A 19,976-nucleotide genomic window follows, 5' to 3' on the forward strand; every position below is an offset into this window, starting at 1 on the left:
ATGTAATTGCATCGCACTGGAGACGTGCATTAAAGAGCACGGGAGATTCCACGGGGACATTGCTCAACGCTCCCCCATTATCCTGGCCGGTTAACTGTTTGGGATTTACATTTTAGAGCATGTGTCAAGTCGAAGTGTCCCCGTGGGAGTGAAATGGGATGCTGTTGAATGCACGGGATGACCTGCAGGGGACATGGCAACCCTGCAGTGTTTCTATTTACTTACGGTCTGAGAAAATGTTGCGCAGCGAGCAAACCCAGTAAGTTTAGGATTTAAAAAAAGCAATTTTAATAAATCACCAATGCTTTCCTCCCAAGGTTCTGGCTTACAGGTGCATATTATCTTCCCCAGCATTGTCTTAGCTGTCAAAATCACGACCATCATCAGCAGCAGCAGCCATGGGTCAATCTACTGCCCGATGAAGGCCTTACCAAGCCATCATCATCTCTTGCGTTGCACATTATTCTCTTGAAAATGTATACAACATTCAAGAATTAAGCAATTATCTAGTTACCCGGATGTATATGTAATGAATGGACACTAACCATTAGAACAGTGGCCATTGAAGCTGCTGGAAATGCCGAAAGAGAAGAAAACGGCAGTGGTGGGTCCAGGGCAAATCACCAGAGGCGGGATAAGGATTCAGGGAAATGGTCATTCGGGTAAGTGGGATGGCACTCCAAAATGTGTTGCTTTGGCGCATTGCGGATAATAACATAACGTAAAGACAAGCAGCTGTTTCAGCAGTGAATAATAAAATCAAACTATGTTTAGATCAATCAGCCTTTGGGCTTTGTGTGTCAGTTTTTTTTTATTGAAGCGGGTAAATTATTGGCCTGCTTGGACGTTTTTGAGTCTCATCGGCAGAGAGTGGATTATGAAATAAATGCTGCTGAGTTGCCCTATGTAATGAGCAATAGCCTTCCATGTACCCTGGGGGCCTCATTCAGTGCAATGCAGGAACAGTATTCAAATCTTACACACTGCCATAGCTGGTTAACCAGTTGGTTTTGGTTAGGGATAGGGCTAATACGAGTTGCAAGTTGGTTAGTTGGCAAAACTCGATATCTAAGACATGCATTTACATTGTATTCGTATTTTCAACAACAAATACAGGAAAGCACAGAAGCAGGCTGCACGACGTTCAGGTGACCGCCATAAAATTGTGCAACAAACAATGGGGGCCCTAGTTATGATTGAAGAAACAATAGATAACAAGAGAAATGAAAAGAGAAGAAAGGGTCAAAATCTGAGACTTCAAAATAAAATGTTGGATTAACTGTGATATATATAGATATCTACTTCAAGGCACATGGGAAGGAACTGCACCCAAGGTGCGGATAAGACGTCACTCGAAGAGATCTCGGAAGTAATAAAATAATAAAAATAAAACATAATGAAATAATTCTCACGACGTTTCGGCTACAACGCAAGCAGCCGTCCTCAGGTGAAGAACAGGTCTGTCGTGAAGACAGCGTCTGAATGGGCACCACCACGCTTGGTAGCGTATATTTAAGCTTGGATGGAGGGGGGAAGGGGCGCCTTGACAAAGTAATTTGCATATCAAGAGGAATTTAGCAATTTATGGGAAATGCAGATATGGGATTAGTCACTACTTGTGGAATGCGTAGGAGGTGTGGCCGAACGTCGTGAGAATTATTTTATTATGTTTTATTTTAAATATTTTATTATTTCCCTTCTACGTGACTTTACTGAAAGAACCAAGAAGATGAATCCCTGCAGTTACGAAAGCTTGAAATCGAAAAATCTCGGAAGTAGTTCTCTGACATCACCTTCCGTGGAACCATTCCATAACACAAGGTGATGCAGTGCTCTTTGATTGCTTCCGATTCTACATGTCTCCTTATGACATTATGCTGGCATTACAGCTACAATGATATTGGGGAGGCAAAAGCAAGCAACGGGAGAAATCACACACATTTGAATAATATAAAAATAAACAACGTTAAAGATAAAAAAGGGTACATCAAACATAACATCAAAACAAGAACACAAATATTAAATAAAAGTTTAGCGAAAATGCCGTGAATTGAATTCAAAGCGAACTTATAATGTTCAGCAACAAGAGAAATAAAAATAAAACGTAAATAATAAAAACAAAATTTCCACGACGTTTTGATCACAACACAAGCGGTCTTCATCAGGCGTGGTTTTTATTATTTTATTATTTAAAATAAAACAATTATTTAACTTTTGTATTATTTTTAGCTTATTTACTTATTTATTTTGATTTTGTGTTTTCTATTTACTTGACTTTACGTTTCTGGTGTTTACACTCCCGTCACCAAATGTATCGCATGCGACCCCCCACGTTACACGGTCCGTAGACTCGCATCGCATAGCTCATGTGAGACGTCCACTCCCGCAAGCAAAACAAACGTCACCGCCTTTGTCATCAACACCGCCTTATAACAACAACAACAACAAAACATATGCCGCGAGTGGTGGTGCAGTGGTTAGCACACTATGCTGTCCGGAGTTTAAACCTAACTTAAACGTCTCACATCAGTGGTGTGAGTGTGGTATCTTAACTGCCCCCGGGTCTTCCTTTCCACCTCCAACAACCAGTGCCGGATGAAGTTAGTGCGGGGCCTGCAGCACATGCTATAAAGGGGCCCTAAATAAAAACCAACACGTAAATATGAAAACACATACATTTTAACTTGCATAGTAAAGTAATTGTATTGTTTCATTTGCTATACAGCCAGATAATACGGCAAATCGCTACCCTTAAACACCTTGTCGTTCATAAAAGTTGAAGACGGTATAGTACTATAGTAATAGAGCAAGTGCAGAATCACTCAACCGGAATTGATAGCTTGAGAGCATTTAGCGCGGGGCCCTTGAAAATGCGGGGCACGTAGCAGATGTAGCTACTTGTGCTACGAGGATAATCCGGCACTGCCAACAACTTCTTGACCGGTGTGATAAAGTGTCGTCAAACAACCACCACGGCCTGTACACTAGAGGGATGAGGCCCTGATCGAGCATTGAATTGACAAAATATCTCTCGGATTATATCTCATTATCATTACGAGCCTGCTGGACGAAGGCCTCCCCAATGGGGCCGTCCATAAATGACGTCACGCGATTTTGGACGATTTTTGACCCCCCCCCCCTCGTCACACGGCGTCACAAAAAGTCAGACCCCCCCCCTCAAATATGACGTCACAAAGCTCTGCCCCCCCCCCAAATAAAACATGCTTCAAATCGTTTTAAACTATTGTCATTGTATTGCGTATTTAATGTGGCGCTGCACTCTGATTTTGTAGGAGAAAACATTTATTTAAAACGTCTATTTAATTAAGTAGAACGTGTTGTCTATATTTATTTAAAGTTGCGCATGTTTTTTATTTTAAGGCAGTGTTAATGAAGAATGTATAACGTTGTTTTCGTTATTTTTGCATCTGCACCACTGCCAACGCATCATCATCGAATAATTTGTCTTAATATAGTTAGAATTATGTTTTTTTCTATATCTGCGTGTGGCTCCTAATGTACGGTATATGTTCCTCGTGCACTTCTCCATGCTTATTTGAACACTTTACATTCTTTCTACAATTTCCATCATCTTCGTTCACGTCCATGCTTCTGAGCCATATCTCATAGCAGGTTAGACACGTTCATGATATTTAACGAACACAATATTTCCTCGGAAACAACAGATTATTTTTCGACAGGCGTTACAGACGCCGTGCATCGGCACGGTTTCTCCGTCCTTAATGTGGTATTTTATTTACTTTATCCAGGTCGCCCTCGATACCAGCTGCTTGTGCTGTATCCCAATAAGCAAAGTAACGTTGATCCAAGGCTGGCATGTGGTTGGACCAACGTTGGCACAAACGTTGCTCCGATGTCCAAGTGGTTACTCGCCGTAACGTTTCGTTTGTTTCACTTTCGCGAGAGAAGCACGAGACGCGACAGATCTGCTGTCGACGGTGCATCATAGACGTCTCGTATGTATGGCTTCACCTAACCCCCCCCCCATCCCTCCTCCACATAACCACCTCGGCGTTTGGCATTGGCGTCCGTACAGGTGTCATCTTACTCCCCTCCCATCTCCTCCCGCCCGTTACCTGGAGCCGCCCTATTGTGTGATGGCAGCGACGCTGCTATTTTGGGACCAGCGAGTCAGGTGTGCCTCGGGTGACGCTACAGCTCAAAGCGGGCTATAGGGTTAACTGCGAGGTATATCAATTTCCAGTTTTACGCACTGCCATGGGACATTATTGTCCGCAATTGTAAGACGCTCTAGAAAGTCAGACGCGTCCGAGCATTATTCAGTGTTGGTCAACAAGTCTGGCCACTTACACACACACCTACGGGATTAGAAGACGCACCTCTAACTTTTTCTTTAACATATAGAGGTGGCAAGTGCGTCTTATAATCTGGAGAATGTGGCGTATGAGAGCATGACAAAACCCATACATACAGTACAGTAAAACGGGAATGTTTAAACTTACCTTTGATGCATTCGTGTTTTCATTCGGGACATGAACGATATATGACAAATGAAGATTGAATATATGACAGGTGCACTAATCAATAGCGCCTATTGGTAATTGCAATTTTTGTACATGCAAAATGGAGTAGTTCAAAAATAGTTGTAAAAAAAAGTTAATGAAAGAGTTAAAAATAGCGTGTTTATATTCAATTCCCTGGTCACTCTTACTTCAGAGGTAATCCATCGTGTCTCTATAATAAAGACAGAGGTGCCCCCCCGTATAGCTTTACCGGACTGTTGGGGCAAGTGCTGCTAGTGACCATCAATTAAGGCCGACGTGGCACACACACGTGTTGTGGTATGGCCACAACCACGTCCCACAGCAGGCTTTGTTGTACCCACAGTGCTGATGTTTAAACACGGCACCATTTAAGGCCGAGTCGATCTAGGGAATGCCCGGGACCGGTTCCGTGGCCGGGAATTGAACTCAAGTCGCGGTGTTATGTAAGAGCTCACTGCTGCAGCACCGCTCCTGACGCCCTGCACGTCAGAGAGGTTTAATCTATGTAGGTTAATTAAAATGTTGTCCTGTACGCGTAATATTTAAACAAATACATACGGTTATTTATTTTTTAAAGCTAAAATTGTGATTATAGCGGCCTCTAGTGGCTGGATGCGCCACGTGAACCCATTGCGTGCAGCATCTTCTACGGACTTTAAATACACTGACGTGCCATTTGACGCGTTCACGGCGAGCTTAATAATTGCTGCTAATGAACTTTACAACACTCATTGTATGCGCTCGTCCTATTGTAAAGCGTTGTAGCCTTTAGTTCCACAAACACAATGTGCGGTGGCTCAGTGGCACCTGAGTTTTATTTCCTTCCGCGGCTCCTTCCATCGGTGGAGACATATCCGAATAGATGGGTTGGTGTACGGTGATTTTTCTGCAATATTTTGATGTCTTTTCTTGGTTTTTCTGTTTGCACATAGTCACTTTAAGATGTTTTCTTGTTCATGTTTTTGTTTTTTTGTTTGTTGCTGTTGCACCCGATTCAAGAGCCGAATGGCTCACAGGGCTATACCTAATAAATGAACTTTGAACTTTACACCACTCATCACCATCACGCACTGCAGACCAGCGCGGTGAAGTATGGCCAAACACCCCCCCCCGCCCCACGGAAGCCGGCCTTCATCCAGCAGTGGATTGGCACAGGGGCCTGCAAGTAATTACAGTACTCAGTGGCATACTTGTGTAATGCAGTATCTTGCCGATAATGCGTTCCCGTTTGATCACTGAATTCCCTTGGTGATCTACATTGCAAAAGCGATAATGAACCTCCATTGGTTTCCATTACAGTGAATTACTTGCACGGTTGTACGTGGTGCCGAGGATCGGCTGCTGTCCTTTGTTTAACCAGGTGAGGGCCTATTGACATTCATTATCAAGATGCCCATTGTCTAGAATCGTTTCAGTAGCGGAACGTAATTCACATTGGGTATGTACTCCCGCACGCGTGCGAATAAACAATTATGCGTAACATTCGTCGTTGATATTCAATTAGAGCAATCTAATTGAGAATGGTAATAGTTTCTGAAAAAATATATATTTTAAAACAGACGGTGGCCTAATTTGTTCCGCGAGTCGAGGACACGAGGTGACGGCAACGTGTGCAAGGCAAGTGCAGAGGAACTGGGTTTGAATCCGAGTTTCTGATACAGCGTACCCGTAATAAAGCTGATGGTTTCAGTTTAATTTGACTACATTCTTGCTTAAGTCGTAGGATCTTCTTGGTTATTTCGGTTAAGTCAGGTAGAAGGGAAATTATAAAAGAATAAAAATAAATTCTGCATTTTTTACTTTTATTTATTATTTTATTATGTTTTATTTTTATTATTTTATTATTTCCCTTCTACGTGACTTTACCGGAAGAACCAAGAAGATGAATTCCTGCAGTCACGAAAGCTTTAAATCGAAATTTAAGTCGTAGGAGTTACAAAAAATATATTGGAAAAAAACTCAACATTCGTCAATCACACTGCCTCAAATGAAAACCTATGTAAGCGGCGACGTTTCGAGCAATGGCCCTCCTTCTTAGCACAATATAAAACACATTCAGATTGACGTGCGGACAAACATTTACACGTTATCAGGGCGTGTGCGAGCGCTCGCCTCCTAGCGAAATAAACACAATCGCACTCAAAAGGGACCTCGGCAGAAATTCTGTTACATCTGCTTCCGCGGGCCACTCTCGCTGGGTAAAGCGCATCGCGAGAGCCCCGAACGAACACTACCAAATGACGACTTGACGTCGGCAGCACACTCGCGATAAACAAAATATAACACTGGAGAGATACACACAAAAATAGATGCGCGGAGCAGTCCAGATATAAAGACACATTCGTAAACACTGACTACAGGGAGTCATTCCTAGTGGAATATGTTTCGCCTCCATCCCCCCAATCACGCGGACCGCCCCCCCCCCCTCCCTCCCGAAAGCAGGAGATGGGGGGGGGGATTTTTTTCCCATTTTCCGGAGCTTAGCCCCGGACAGCTCCGGCTGAAATTAATTCCTGTCTCATACATAACACGCGCATATGCGGATGGGAAGAGAGAGAGAGTCATTCGGTGGACAGCGATTTTAAATTTTAACGAAGCAAGTAAATAGAAATATAATCTGCCGGGTCGGTAAGGGGGAAGCGGGCAGGCTAAGGTGGGGGGGGGGGGTAGAGCGGTGGTGGTGGGGGATGCGAGGGTTGGCTGGTGGGGGGGTTATGATGGAACAGAGAGGCGGGGGACATTAAGCGACATGCGCTGAGTGAGGCTGGGGGTAGCCGGCTTGCACGTTGTGCGCTCTTCGGCTGCGGTAGCAGCGCTCCTGATGAGGGCTGCGCGCTGCGACCGTCATCACCACCACCATCAGCAGCAGCGGAATCATCATCATCATCAGCAGCAACAGCAGCAGCATCATCATCAGCAGCAGTGCTCCTGTCGGCTTCGTCACTCGGTGGAACAATGGGAGTGCGCTGATGTGCGCCGCACGTTTCTCAGTGCCACATAGCCGATTCCACGCTCCTCGCTGCTGCTGCTCTGCGCGTCCGGTGGATTTAATGAAAGGATGCACCAGTCGGGAGACACCAATGAAGCAGGCGAGTGATGCTGATGATGATGGTGATGATGATTCATACACGCGTTGAGTACCGCTTCACATCCCGTGTGCGTGCGTGCGCACCTTGCCTATCGCGTGTGAGTGTGCGTTTTCTGCACGAGCGTGTGTCGGTGCGTTTGTGTGCGTGAGTTTACCCGTGTGTGTGTGTGTCAGTGTATGTGTGTAAATGTCAGTGTGTGTGTGTGTGTCAGTGTATGTGTGTAAATGTCAGTGTGTGTGTGTGTATGTGGGTGAGTGTCGTGTGTTGTGTGCGAGCATATGTGAGTGTCTCTCTGTGTGAGTGAGTGTACGGAGTGTTTGTGTGTACGCGTGTGAATGTTGTTTGTGTGCCAATTATGTCTATAAATGTATGTGAGTGTGTGTGTACACGAGTGTGGGAACGGTAGTGTACCAGTTAGCGCGCATGCGCTATGAAACTGAGGACCCGGGTTCGATTCCCGCTCATGGCCAACACCAGTGACGATTATCTAAACCGGTCCTGGGCCTCCCCTAGGTCGACTCAGTCTCAGATGACTGATGCGGCGTGTCGTATACATCGCCACTGGAGAGACAAAGGCGGTCGGGCGTGGTGCTGGCCACCCACCCTTTTGTGTGCCGTGCCGGGCTTCATAGGTGCTCGCTAACAGCACTTGCCCCAACAGTCTGTAAAGGCTATACGGGGGATCTTTGTCTTTGCGTACACGAGTGTGTGTCTCTTGAGAGCGTGAGTTTCTGCGTGTAAATGTATGCGCCTGTGTCTTTGTACGTGGGTGGGTGAGTGTGTGGGTCTGTTTTTATTTGTAAATGGCGAGCGGTGGCGCAGTGGTTAGCGCGCTGCGCTACGAACCCGGCGACCGGAGTTCGATTCCCGCTCACGGCCATCACTAGTGACGATTATCTGAACATGTCCTGGGCTTCCCCTAGGTCGACTCAGCCTTAAATAATTTCCTGGTGCAGTGTGTAAATATCATCACCAGAGAGACAAAGGCGGTCGGGCGTGGTGTTGGCCACCCCACCCCCTCGTGTGCCGTGCCGGCCTTCATAGGTGCTCGCTAACCGCACTCGCCCGCACAGTCTGTTGAAGGCTATTCGATGCGTTTATGTAGTTGAGTTTATCTGCTCGTCAATGTGTCAATTTGTGTGCGTCGTATGTGTGTGTGTCTCTCTGTGTGAGTCCGCGTTTGTGTGGGTGTGTGAATGTATCGTGTGTGTCAGTTCTTGTGTATCAATGTTTGTGGGTGCCTCTCAAAGATTTTTGTGTGTATGTTTGTTGACGTGTGTGTGTGTGTGTTGAGTGTGTGACAGAGTGCGTTACTGCGCGTGTCACTGTGTGTACGTGTCCGTTTTTGCACATGTATGTGTGTGGATAGCTTGCGTCCTGTGAGCACGTGTGTATACATATGAGAGTGTTCCAGTGTGTGTGTGTGTTCTTGCCTTGTGTGTGTGTGTGGTGTTAAGGTGTCTCCCAGTGTCTTTGTGCGTGTGTCAATTTGTGCGCACGTTCGTGGTGGTGTGTCGGTGACATGCCGTGTTTTTGAGTGTGTGCAGTTGTGTGTATATCTTCGTGTGTAAGGCTCCGTGTACGTGTGCGCGTCTGTGTGTGCGTTTGGCAGTGTGTTTCGGTGTAAGATATTGCATGGAAATATGTTTGAGTGAGCGTCCCAATTGTGTGAGTCTATGTGTACTACTCGTGTGTGTGTGAGAGAGACTGTGTGTGGATGGAGTGGTTAATGCGCTGCGCTACGAACCCGCCTGCCCGAGTTGGATTCCCGCTCACAGCCAACAACAGTGACGATCATCTGAACCGGTCCTGGGCGTCCTCTAGGTCGACTCAGCCTCAAATGAGTACCTGGTGCAGTGCGTAAACATCGCCACTAGGGAGACAAAGGCGGTCGGGCGTGGTGTTGGCCACCCATCCCCTCGTGTGCCGTGCCGGCCTTCATAGGTGCTGCTCGCTAACAGCACTTGCCCCTACAGTATGTTAAGGCTATACGGGGGATCTTTGTCTTTGTGGGGAGTGGTTAACGCACTCCGCTACGAACTCGACGACCCAGGTTCAATTCCCGCTCACGACCAATGACAGTGGCGCCTATTTGATTCTCAAACGAGTACCCGGTGCGATCTGTAAGCATCGCCACTCGGCAGACAAAGGCGGCCGGGCGTGGTGCTTCCCACACACCCCCTCGTGTGCCGTGCCGACCTTCACATGTGCTGGCTTACAGCACTTGTCCCAGCAGTCTGTTAAAGGCTACATGAGGGATCATTGTCTTTGTTATTTTGGGGGGAGTGGCGGCGCAGTGGTTAACACATTGCGTAAGGAACTCGTCCGCCTGAGTCACCGGTATCATCAATACTGAGATATTCTGACCAGCCCTTGGTCTCCCCTAGGTCAACTACATCTTAGTGACTGACTGGCTCATTGTCAAACATCATCACTGGGGAGACAGATGTGACAGGGCGTGGGAATGGCCGCACCATTTTATGGCCGTCATAGGTGCCCGCTAACAGCACTTTCCGCAAAAGTAAACACATTCTATATGGGGGACCTTTGTTTTTGCATGTATTCTTGTATATTCCTCGTGTGAGTATCTGTGTGGTACGTGTACCAATGTGTGTGTTTTATGTACGTGTGTTTGTTTTGAGTCTGTGCGTCATGTCTTTGTGCAAGTCTGTGTATTTTTGCGTGAGTGTTCGTTTTTGTCAGCATGTGTCAGTAATTGTGTGAGTATTGGTAGGTATTAATGTATGTATGAGAGCAGAACCTTCGGATCTGTGGTATAGGATGTGTCTGTTAAAGTGGCACCCCCGCATGCAACCTCTCAATGTGTCCAAGGCACACAGTCGCACCGATGATATTGCAGTTGTGACTGTGGGAAAGGCAGACAGCTCAACTGGGGCACTGGCACACATTTTGTCATGTGGGAGGACATTCTCTTTTGTCAAAATTAGGAGTCGCTGCGCATGTGGCGTCTGGCATGAGGAGCGGCAGAGCTTGCCTTCATCATGACACCAAGTCCACCACCCATCCGTGAAAAATGGCAGCTATTAATACACCGCCACAGACACAAGGCAGTGTGGCAGTTTTATCATAAACACGCGCACAGATGTACTGCGGACAGCGGAAGTCTTCAGTCAACATTTATTCACAAATGCCCCGCGCGTGTTAAATTCAACAACAAGCAGGTGGCTTTTTAATTTTTTGAACACGATTTTTTTGTGGGCCTTTTTTTTTTTTGACCCCTCTCAATGTCATCGGCGAAAGTGGCGAGTTCTCGATTTTTTTTCCCCACGGCGAAATACCTTTTCCCTTTTTTGGGGTCGGCCGTTTTTAACGCCGTGGCTCTGGGGAGATGTGATTTAGTGGCGTGTGGACCGGGCACGTGTTTGTTATTAAAGCGCCCCCCGCCCCGTCCGACATGACGGTGACCTTGCTCCAAATATGAATCAAGCGAATTTGGGACGCGGGGAGGAGGGCATCGCACGACGGGGAATCGCACCTAGTCTGGGCCACTCATTCCTGGGCCACGCTCGAATATTGAATTCAGATGCGATCGCGTTTACGGTTGCCGTGTATTTGCGCTCCAAAGTGACAATGCTGTTGGGGGATCTTGCGCCGTCAGTGCTGGTGGGTTTTAATGACGCTGCAAAAAAAAACATCGTCGCAGGTGTCAGGAACTGGCTTGCAAGCTGTATACCTTACACTTCTTTTGAATATAATGTTACCGATCCGTTTTCATCTCATTTTTAAGCGATGACTACCGTGCACGTATCTCATTCCCAAACCATTTTAAATGGGCGCAGGTAAATTACCATCTGCTTCACGTGAAAAATGTAACGTTTGCGAATTTTTTAAAACAGCAATGTAAAATATATATTCTATTTTCTTATCCAAATGGCATGAAGAGGCCCTCATCCGGCAGTGGTGTGACAACAGGGTTATGCAGGGAAATGTGGTATATAAATATCAAAGGCATTTCATTGGCATAGACAAATTATGATTTTAATGTATTGCTTTGTGCTTTTTGTAATAATGAATAACTAAAAACAACGAAAAAATTGCCTTTAAAATTGAATGACACAACGTTGTCATCTACATTTTTGGCTCATGCTACCCCACACAATCATGCCAGCATATTGCTTTCATTCTTTTGGCAATTGTCATATTATGAAATCTTAAAGTGCAAGAAAATGTTTTATATTTTAAGTCTGGTGATTTGCGATCAACGTGTGAAATATTAAAATGTACACCATCTGTAAAAACATTTTCAAATCTAACGATTATCCCATAAAACACCATGTGTCATGTCTGGATTCAAAATGACCATATTGTGTTCAGCATGGAAATATACAGTACCCTAATACAACTGTGGTAGACAATCATCGCAGTGGTTAGCGACTGTTCTATGAAACCTTGGACCTGAATTCGATTCCCAGGGATGGCTGGCATCTGAGTGCAAAATTATATCTGAAACATCCTTGAGTTTAGGATTCTTATTAGTTTTTACTCCCCTTAGCGAACGTTTAATTAATGTCTTCATGTGATGTACAGCTCTTTAAATATCTTGTAGAAAGCCTTTTACATGGAATTTATTATTTTATTATAATATTATCAGCAACCCTCCTTGACTGCGATAGAATGGCGATGCCCCATCCAGCAGTAGATTGACATGAAACTGAAATAATTAGAATACATTTTATTGGTGCAATCCCACAGTTAATGGAATTACTGTACATCATGACACATAGAACTTGATAATCAAAAAATTTAACAAGCTCCATTTGGGCTTTTATGGTTTCTGAACGTTCATACACAGCAGCCTGGCGTGAAACATAAAATAAGCCAATTTCATCATCACATATTGCAATTATGTTACGGTAGGATCACCGACATATGTAGACTTACACATTATAATAAATAGATGGACTCACAGTGATTTTTCTAAATCTAATGATCCTTGTGTATCACGAACACTCGACGTTTTCGTCAACAACACTTCAACCTTAAGAGGAAAGATGTATAATGAGTGACGTTTTGGGTGCTGACCCTTCTTCATGGCACAGAATCGATGTGGTCTTTTTGTTGTATATAATCAAATGTTGTTGTGTGTAACAAAATGTTGTTGTGTATAACAAAATGACCACATCAGTGATCTGCGGGCGAAGGTGCTTTCTTTGCTGTCGACAGGGTTTCTTTGAACAAAAAAAGAGGACTTTTAACACGTATGCTTTCGCGACCAATATCATCCATAATACGTTTTTTTTTGGGTTAGATCGCATAAATAGAAATGTGTCATTAAACCCGCCACCACCCGACACAGCCAATTAGTAAGGTTTGTCACGTAAATAGAACGTGCCAATTCGTTACGAGCACAGCACACCGGTGTGTTGGAGAGTCAAGCCACAACATTTACAATCTGAGTACGACGTTTCGCCAGTAAATACAACTAGCTTTATCAGGCGACAGCCAGATTTGTAATTATAAATGTGTCGTTAAACCCGCCACCACCCGATATATGAAACGTGCCAATTGGTTACCACTTCACCGCACCAAAAAAACCCTTTGTTGTGGATAATATTTGTCGCGAAAACGTACGTGTCAAACGGACAGGTCTCATTGTGTATCCACACGGGCATCACCGGGGTGATCTTTCCCCCCCTCCCGCCTCGTCCAACATCCAGGCACAAAGCATGCGGCTGAAAGTTGCGGGCGCAGCCTATCCAACGGGGGCGGCAGCGGCGGCGGCGGCGGCCGCGCTGGGGAGTCCAACTCCAACCAGGGCTTCCTGTCTTGGCAAGCGGCCATCGCCGCGGCCAAAGAGGCCAAAGAAGCCGAGGAGATGAGCCGGGCGGCCGAGGGCGAAGCGGGGGCGGCCGCTGCCCCAGGGGCTGCCGCGAACACGGCTCAGCGCAAGCGCCAGCAGTACGCCAAGACCAAGAAGCAGGGCAGCAACGCCAACGACCGACCCCCGCGGGCCCTCTTCTGCCTCGATCTGAACAATCCGCTGCGACGCGCGTGCATCAGCCTCGTCGAGTGGAAGTATCCTTTGGCTACCGAGCGCGCGGAAACGTGCGGGGAGGGGAGGGGGGGCTCGCCTGCCCGGCCCCCCCACCGCTTTGTGACCGAAGGCACGGAAAATCCCCAGGGGAGATTAGGGGGGAGATAAGGAGTCAGGGAGACGTGGCTGCAGGCTTGGTTAAAAGAACATGTGACCAAAATAAATGTCAACTGGCTTCTTCTATCTTATCTTGGGAGAGAGATGCACACCCAAGTTGTTAGTCTGAGCCAGTTCGATGAATTGCTACAGTTGTGTTAATAAGAGCAAAAACAATTTTAAGTGTCTGAAAGGTGTGCTTTCGTGGTATTACTATGCTGCAATTGCTGTGCCTTGTTAACATAATGCTATTTAAACTGATTTCGGTAACATGCACATGTGCAGCCTTTTAATCCACTTTTGTGGGAGGGGTTCCCCTCACCATGTGGTTTATGGAGGTTATTTGATAGTGCGCCACTGTGCTGGTCAGTGTGGTTTGGTGAAGGAAGGGAGCATCGATATTGTTCAGTTCAATGAGCGCAATCCAGGATCAAAACTAGCTTGACTTCTGAGATTTGACAAGATTAGGTGAATTCGGCTGATTTGTTTATAGGCGACCTCAGAGCACATGAAAGGTAATCCATGAACAATGCGGCAAACCTGTGTCAAACAGCCACGGATACACAGTCCAAGTATGCCGCTACTAGAGTAGTGACATTTGTTTTTTGTTTGCATCTTTAAGCGTTGGAGATGGGGTTAGCGTTGGTGATAGAATACGGATAGATTGGCTAATGTGGCCTGTGCCCGAGTCGTGTACACCTCCTCCAATTGGCAATATAACCTTCCAAATTTGATTTCCTTTTCACTTTTGATCTTGACAACAACGCCTTGTAGCTCTTTTGCTCTTTAATTTTTCTGAATTACACGACTGCTCATGAATCCACTGCACAATTGATAATCACCCCCTTATCAATCTGCCTAACGGACAAATTTGGTGTCTTCGTTTTTGCCATCATGAATTTAATCTTGTTTACATCTTTGAAGAATGAATATATTCATATGTATGCGGTGTTTAGTCGTTTCCCTCTCTCCCTAGTGATTTGAATTTCCATTTGAATCTAACATTATCATGATTCTGGAAGTCCTTCCAGCGAATGGGTGTGGAATTCCTCCCACCCCCATCACCTCTGCATCACACGTGTTGTACAAGTATGGTATGCAAATGAGCCTTTGACCCACAGAGCAGCATCGGGACTCATTATGCCCTCTCTGCAATCCCAGCACCAGTGACCTCCTTAATACCCATAGACCCAAACCTCTCATCTGTGTTAACGAGACTCAGAGGTTTTAAATTGCTAATCAATGCAACGCTGTCTTCTTAGCAGGCCACCTGCCAAATCGATGACAACCGTTGGAGAGAGAGCGCGAGAGAAAAAAATACGCTTAACAAAATGCTGACCCCTCTCCGTACACAATAGAGCACACGCAACGGCGCGTAATATGTTGCGTACATTTTTTTTTACAAAACATCGTCACATATATCTGGTTGAAAATCTATTCATCGAAATCGGGAGACTGCACTAGGAGTCGATGCGGCTTTCACATAAGGAGGGGGGGGGGGGCTGCTGCCTTGCACGGTGGAGCTGTTCCTGGTGCTGAAAACCACTTTGCTTTAAACACTGCCTCTGCACTGCTGACGTGAACGCATTCAACGCATTCAGATCACAAATTTTTTTTCTACGTGGATATGGCCTCTAGATGTTTTCCCCCCTCCCTCTCTCTCTCTCTCTCTGAATCTCTGTGACACATTATGCATCCTTTCAACATAGCTTTGTGCATTCATATGGCATTAAGATGCGCCCCCCCCCCCCTTGAGAGTAGTGTCTTTGCAACGTACAGTAGTGCAATACCTTTTGCTCTGAAAAGCAACGATTCACATTTAATGGTCACCACAGTCATTAGGCTAAACATTTACTTTTACGGTGTAGGCTTTTAACAAACTGTAAGCGCAACAACGCCATTAAACACCAGTCGTACAATTATGACTGATTAACAAAATGTTTAACTAAACCCGGCGGTTGAACATTTCTCGACAATTTACCTGGCCTATAAAATTGAACGTTGAGCCAATTAAGTTCCATCCGCGGCAATGTGCACATTAATTCACAATAATGGGTTCACAATTAAATGATTTGTAACAGACAAGACACATTTACAACTGCCTTGCTTTCTTTACAGTGGCTTGCGACTGCATTCATATATGCTGTGTAACAATGGTGTGCGGTTGACAGCATTTTCGGTTTTTGTCTTCCTTAACCCCACACTTCAGGCCATTTGATTTGTTTATCCTCGTGGCAATATTTGCCAACTGCGTGGCCTTAGCTGTCTACATCCCCTTTCCAGAGGACGACTCCAATGAAACGAATCACAATCTGGTGAGTCCCTCGTGTATCCATTCGCGCATTTCCATGCGTGGTGGTGCTGTCCTCGGCAGATTTTATGCTGCAGTCCACATGACCCAGGTTTGATCCCTGGCCGTGCACATTATTTGCAGTTGTCATCCCTGACGAACGTTGGGCCTCCCTTGGGTTGATGCAGTCTAAAATTGAGGACAATCAGGGTGTGTATGTGTGTATGTTTGTCTTTGTTGTGTATGTGTGTGTGTGTCTGTGTGTGGCTTCAAGGTGCACATGGCCTGGCACAAGCGTCGTGGTGACGTCACCGCCACTTAGTGGCGAATGGCGGTTGTTGTTGTTTATCTTGTGTGTGGGAGCGGTTTTGTAGCGGTTAGTACACTGCGCTACGAATCTGGCGACCCAGGTTCGATTCCCGCTCACGGTCAACACCAGTGACGATTATCTGAACCAGTCCTGGGCATCCCCTAGGTCGACTCAGCCTCAAATGAGTCCCTGATGAGTGTGTAAACATCGCCACTAGGGAAACAAAGGCGGCTGGGCGTAGTGTTGGCCACCCACCCCTCGTGTGCCGTGCCAGCCTTCAAAGGTGCTCGCTAACAACACTTGATTCAGCAGTCTGTTCAAGGCTATACGGGGGATCTTTTTCTTTGTTATGCTGCAACGCTAGGGCTGGGGAGGAAGAGGTGGCTGGGATTGTTGATACTCTGTCCCATTGGGAGGGATGGGAAGGGGGGCAAAGCCTAATTTGGGGAGTCCCCTTTCAATGTATACACTCACAATGAGATTACAGAAGAGATATAGACAGAATAGATATGGAGCGAGATAAGAGGAGACATACAAATGAGACGGAGATGTAGTGAAATTTGAGTAATGTATACTTGAGACAAAGATTGAGTTGGTTGAGAGAAGAGAGACACACAGAATGGGGATGAGAGAGATATTACTTTGCTTTTATATGTTTTTGAGCATGTTGTGTTTACTGGGATTTGAATTCGAACTGATATTCGGTTCATCCGAATTTTTTTCCACGAGTCTTGGTTTCCCTGAGCTGCTCAAAGCATTTGGTTAATTTGCTTTTGCCTTATGCCACCCCTGTCTCCACCCACATTCCCGTGAGCCTTGCCAACTGTAATAAACATTTGCTAATAGCGCTATCCCCAGCCATTTAGCAATGCCAACGAGGGAATTAGTATTGTTTATTTTTAATATATTGTTTGTGAGCACGAGTAAATATATCATATGATCCTGGCAATATGGATTGTATTCCTGGCTGTCTGTCACAGCATTAACAATTTGTATCTGAAACTGCCCTGGACCTCCCGAGGCTTAATCAGCATACATTGAGTAAAGTCCTCAGTGTCTTCTGGGAACACAGTGTAGCTCGAGTATCATGATGTTCGCCTCGCGTTCCTGTATTCCTCGCTCACCACAATAATAGTTTCTCACGAACAGCACTTCCCCCTAGATATTTAACAAAGCCAACAATGCAATAATGCTTCGTTTGATGATCATTGGTGTGTGTGAGTGTATGCACACTTGTGCTATCATGCTGATGATGTGGGGTTGATGCCTGTACAATTACAGCACCAGTGACGCAGTACAACTTACTTGGGGACTGAGGTATAGGCGAATATAGATGAAAAGGTCAGATATGTGAACATCAACAGAATATGACGGATACTCAATGAACAAATAGGTCACTGGACAAAGATAAAGCACAAACTCTTAAAAGTGGGGAAATGCTCCACTGTGCTTTAGAAGTAAGCAAATATGAATAATACATCACTGCGTGGGAAAACGTCAGATTGGTGGATATCTACAGAAGATGACAATTACACTGTGTAGAAATACTGCACTGGGTGTGGGTGGTTCATTGGTCATGGTGATGGTCAAACATGCGACGTTGTACACCATACAGGGTGGTACATATGTCTGGTGACCCACAATTAATTTACCCCCATTGTTTTCCTGTGCATATTCACTTCTACTCATATTCACTTTTATTGTTAGGTTTTTTCGGTAAAGTCACGTAGGTAAAAAATGTAAATTAATAAAAGTAAAATAAAAATAAAATAAAAGAATATAATATAATATTTTACTTTTATTAATTTTTATTATATATTTTTACCTACGTGACTTTACCGAAAAAACCTAAGAATATGAATCCTTGCAGTCACGAAAGCTTCAAATCTAGAAATATTCACTTCTGTTTTAAATAAACATAATTAAATGTGGGGGGGGGGGGGGGGTCACAAGACATCTGTACAATACAATTTGGACATGATGTTGTGTCTAAATAAATCTGCATGTCAAGACTGAATGCACACTGTGGGCGGGGAGGGGAGGGTGATGGGGGCACGTAGAGAGATGATGGTGTGGTAAAGGTGCTGCTGTTTGAGACCCTTCAAAGTGGACAGACTGCCGGACATGTGGCTGAGGAGAAGTGGACAGTCTTGAGTCTGTCCTTGAGCAGAGTGACAGGTGGGGCCGGGCAAAGTAAACAAGTGGGTGATGGTGCAGAGGAGCAACTTTTCAAGCGAGTGGGGGGAGGGGGTTGTCTTGAGGATTTTGACAGAAGGCCTTAGATGCCAGAGTAGGGAGCATGTGAGTGGGAGCTCGGGCAAGATTTAAACAGACGTGGAGGCGGCCGGGGCGAGGCGCGATGTGAGTAGTCCATAGTGGATCTTGCCGACAGTGAGGGAAATTGTTACCTGAAGTTTTCCTTTCCACCACCCCCTCCTGCCCAGCTCCATAGCTTAAGTCGGCCAAAAAACAACAACAACAACAGAAGATTACTTTGCGTAGCATTTTAACAGGTCGGCTTTCGCCACTAATATTATTCATAATGAAAGTAATTTCGGGTTAGGTCGCATTAATATAAATGTGTCGCTAACCCACCACCACCACCTGACACATACTTACTTGATACAGATATCGTGTTGTGACGGTTCCACCTGAAGACGGAAGCTTGTGTTGCCTCCGAAACGTCGTGATTTTTATTTTATTTTTATTTTACTTTTATTAATTTAAATGTTTTACCTACGTGACTTTACCGAAAAAACTAAGAATATCAATTTAGTAAGGTTTGTCGCGTAAACAGAACGTGCCAATTAGTTACTGTGCCGGAACACAGGCACAATTGTAATTACCAGCGAAACATCACGGCGCTCAAATTGTAAATGTTGTCGTGGGTTTACTCTCCAACACTGCGGTGTGCTGTACTGGTAACTAGTCGGCACGTTCTGTTTACGTGACAAACCTTACCCATTGGCTGTGTTGGGTGGTGGCAGGTAGAACGACACACTTATAACGACGCGATCGAACCCAACGTAACTTTTATTATGAATTTGTGTAGCGTGCCACTGTGAATGTCACGTCGACTGTGCGTGTTCTTGTTGGGTAGCACTGGTCGTGACAAAGCAGCTCGTTAATATTTGCTCACGATCAGCACTTTGCTCTGACAGACCCCGTGAGGCTAAACGGGGAACGGGGGGGGGGGAGCGATCTACGTTTTTGAGTCGTGCACCATTCACTTTGCACCCGGGGGGGCCAGTGTTCTGCCCTAATGTGGTTGTTGGTGGTGTACGTGCGCACGTCTCCCACACACACACACACGTTGCACTGACACACACACACACGCGTGTGTGTGTGTCAGTGCAACGCTCTGCCAGGGCTGCACTATTTTCCCAGTAGTAATTCAATTATTAACAGACACGGTTGAAGAACCACTGAGCCCTTTGGGGGGGAGCGGCGGCGACTGGGGGGGGGGGCATTCTCCGCTAATGAGAGTTAAGGAGTGATGGTGAGTGCCGTATTTTGTTTGCTCAGGTACATTTACTGTTGATTTTCGTTATAATTATTGCTTTTGGTGGTGCTGGCATGGGGGTTCTTATTGGTTTGTCCTGTGGATATA

General features: G+C 45.5%; 1 protein-coding gene across 9 annotated transcripts in view; it reads left to right on the top strand.

The window, feature by feature from the left end:
- The first annotated feature begins 7,267 nt into the window (after positions 1 to 7,267).
- The window catches only part of LOC144944328 (voltage-dependent L-type calcium channel subunit alpha-1D-like), a 208,573-nt gene continuing 195,864 nt past the window's right edge, over positions 7,268 to 19,976 (top strand). For all 9 annotated transcript variants that reach the window (XM_078872398.1, XM_078872403.1, XM_078872407.1 and 6 more), the window contains exons 1-3: positions 7,268 to 7,615; positions 13,294 to 13,651; positions 15,976 to 16,081. In XM_078872398.1, coding sequence (XP_078728524.1) covers positions 7,585 to 7,615; positions 13,294 to 13,651; positions 15,976 to 16,081 — 495 coding nt within the window. In that variant the 5' untranslated portion in view covers positions 7,268 to 7,584. The remainder of the gene's footprint in view (positions 7,616 to 13,293; positions 13,652 to 15,975; positions 16,082 to 19,976) is intronic.

Source organism: Lampetra fluviatilis, chromosome 34 (genome assembly GCF_964198595.1).
Source record: "Lampetra fluviatilis chromosome 34, kcLamFluv1.1, whole genome shotgun sequence".
Lineage (NCBI taxonomy): Eukaryota > Metazoa > Chordata > Hyperoartia > Petromyzontiformes > Petromyzontidae > Lampetra > Lampetra fluviatilis.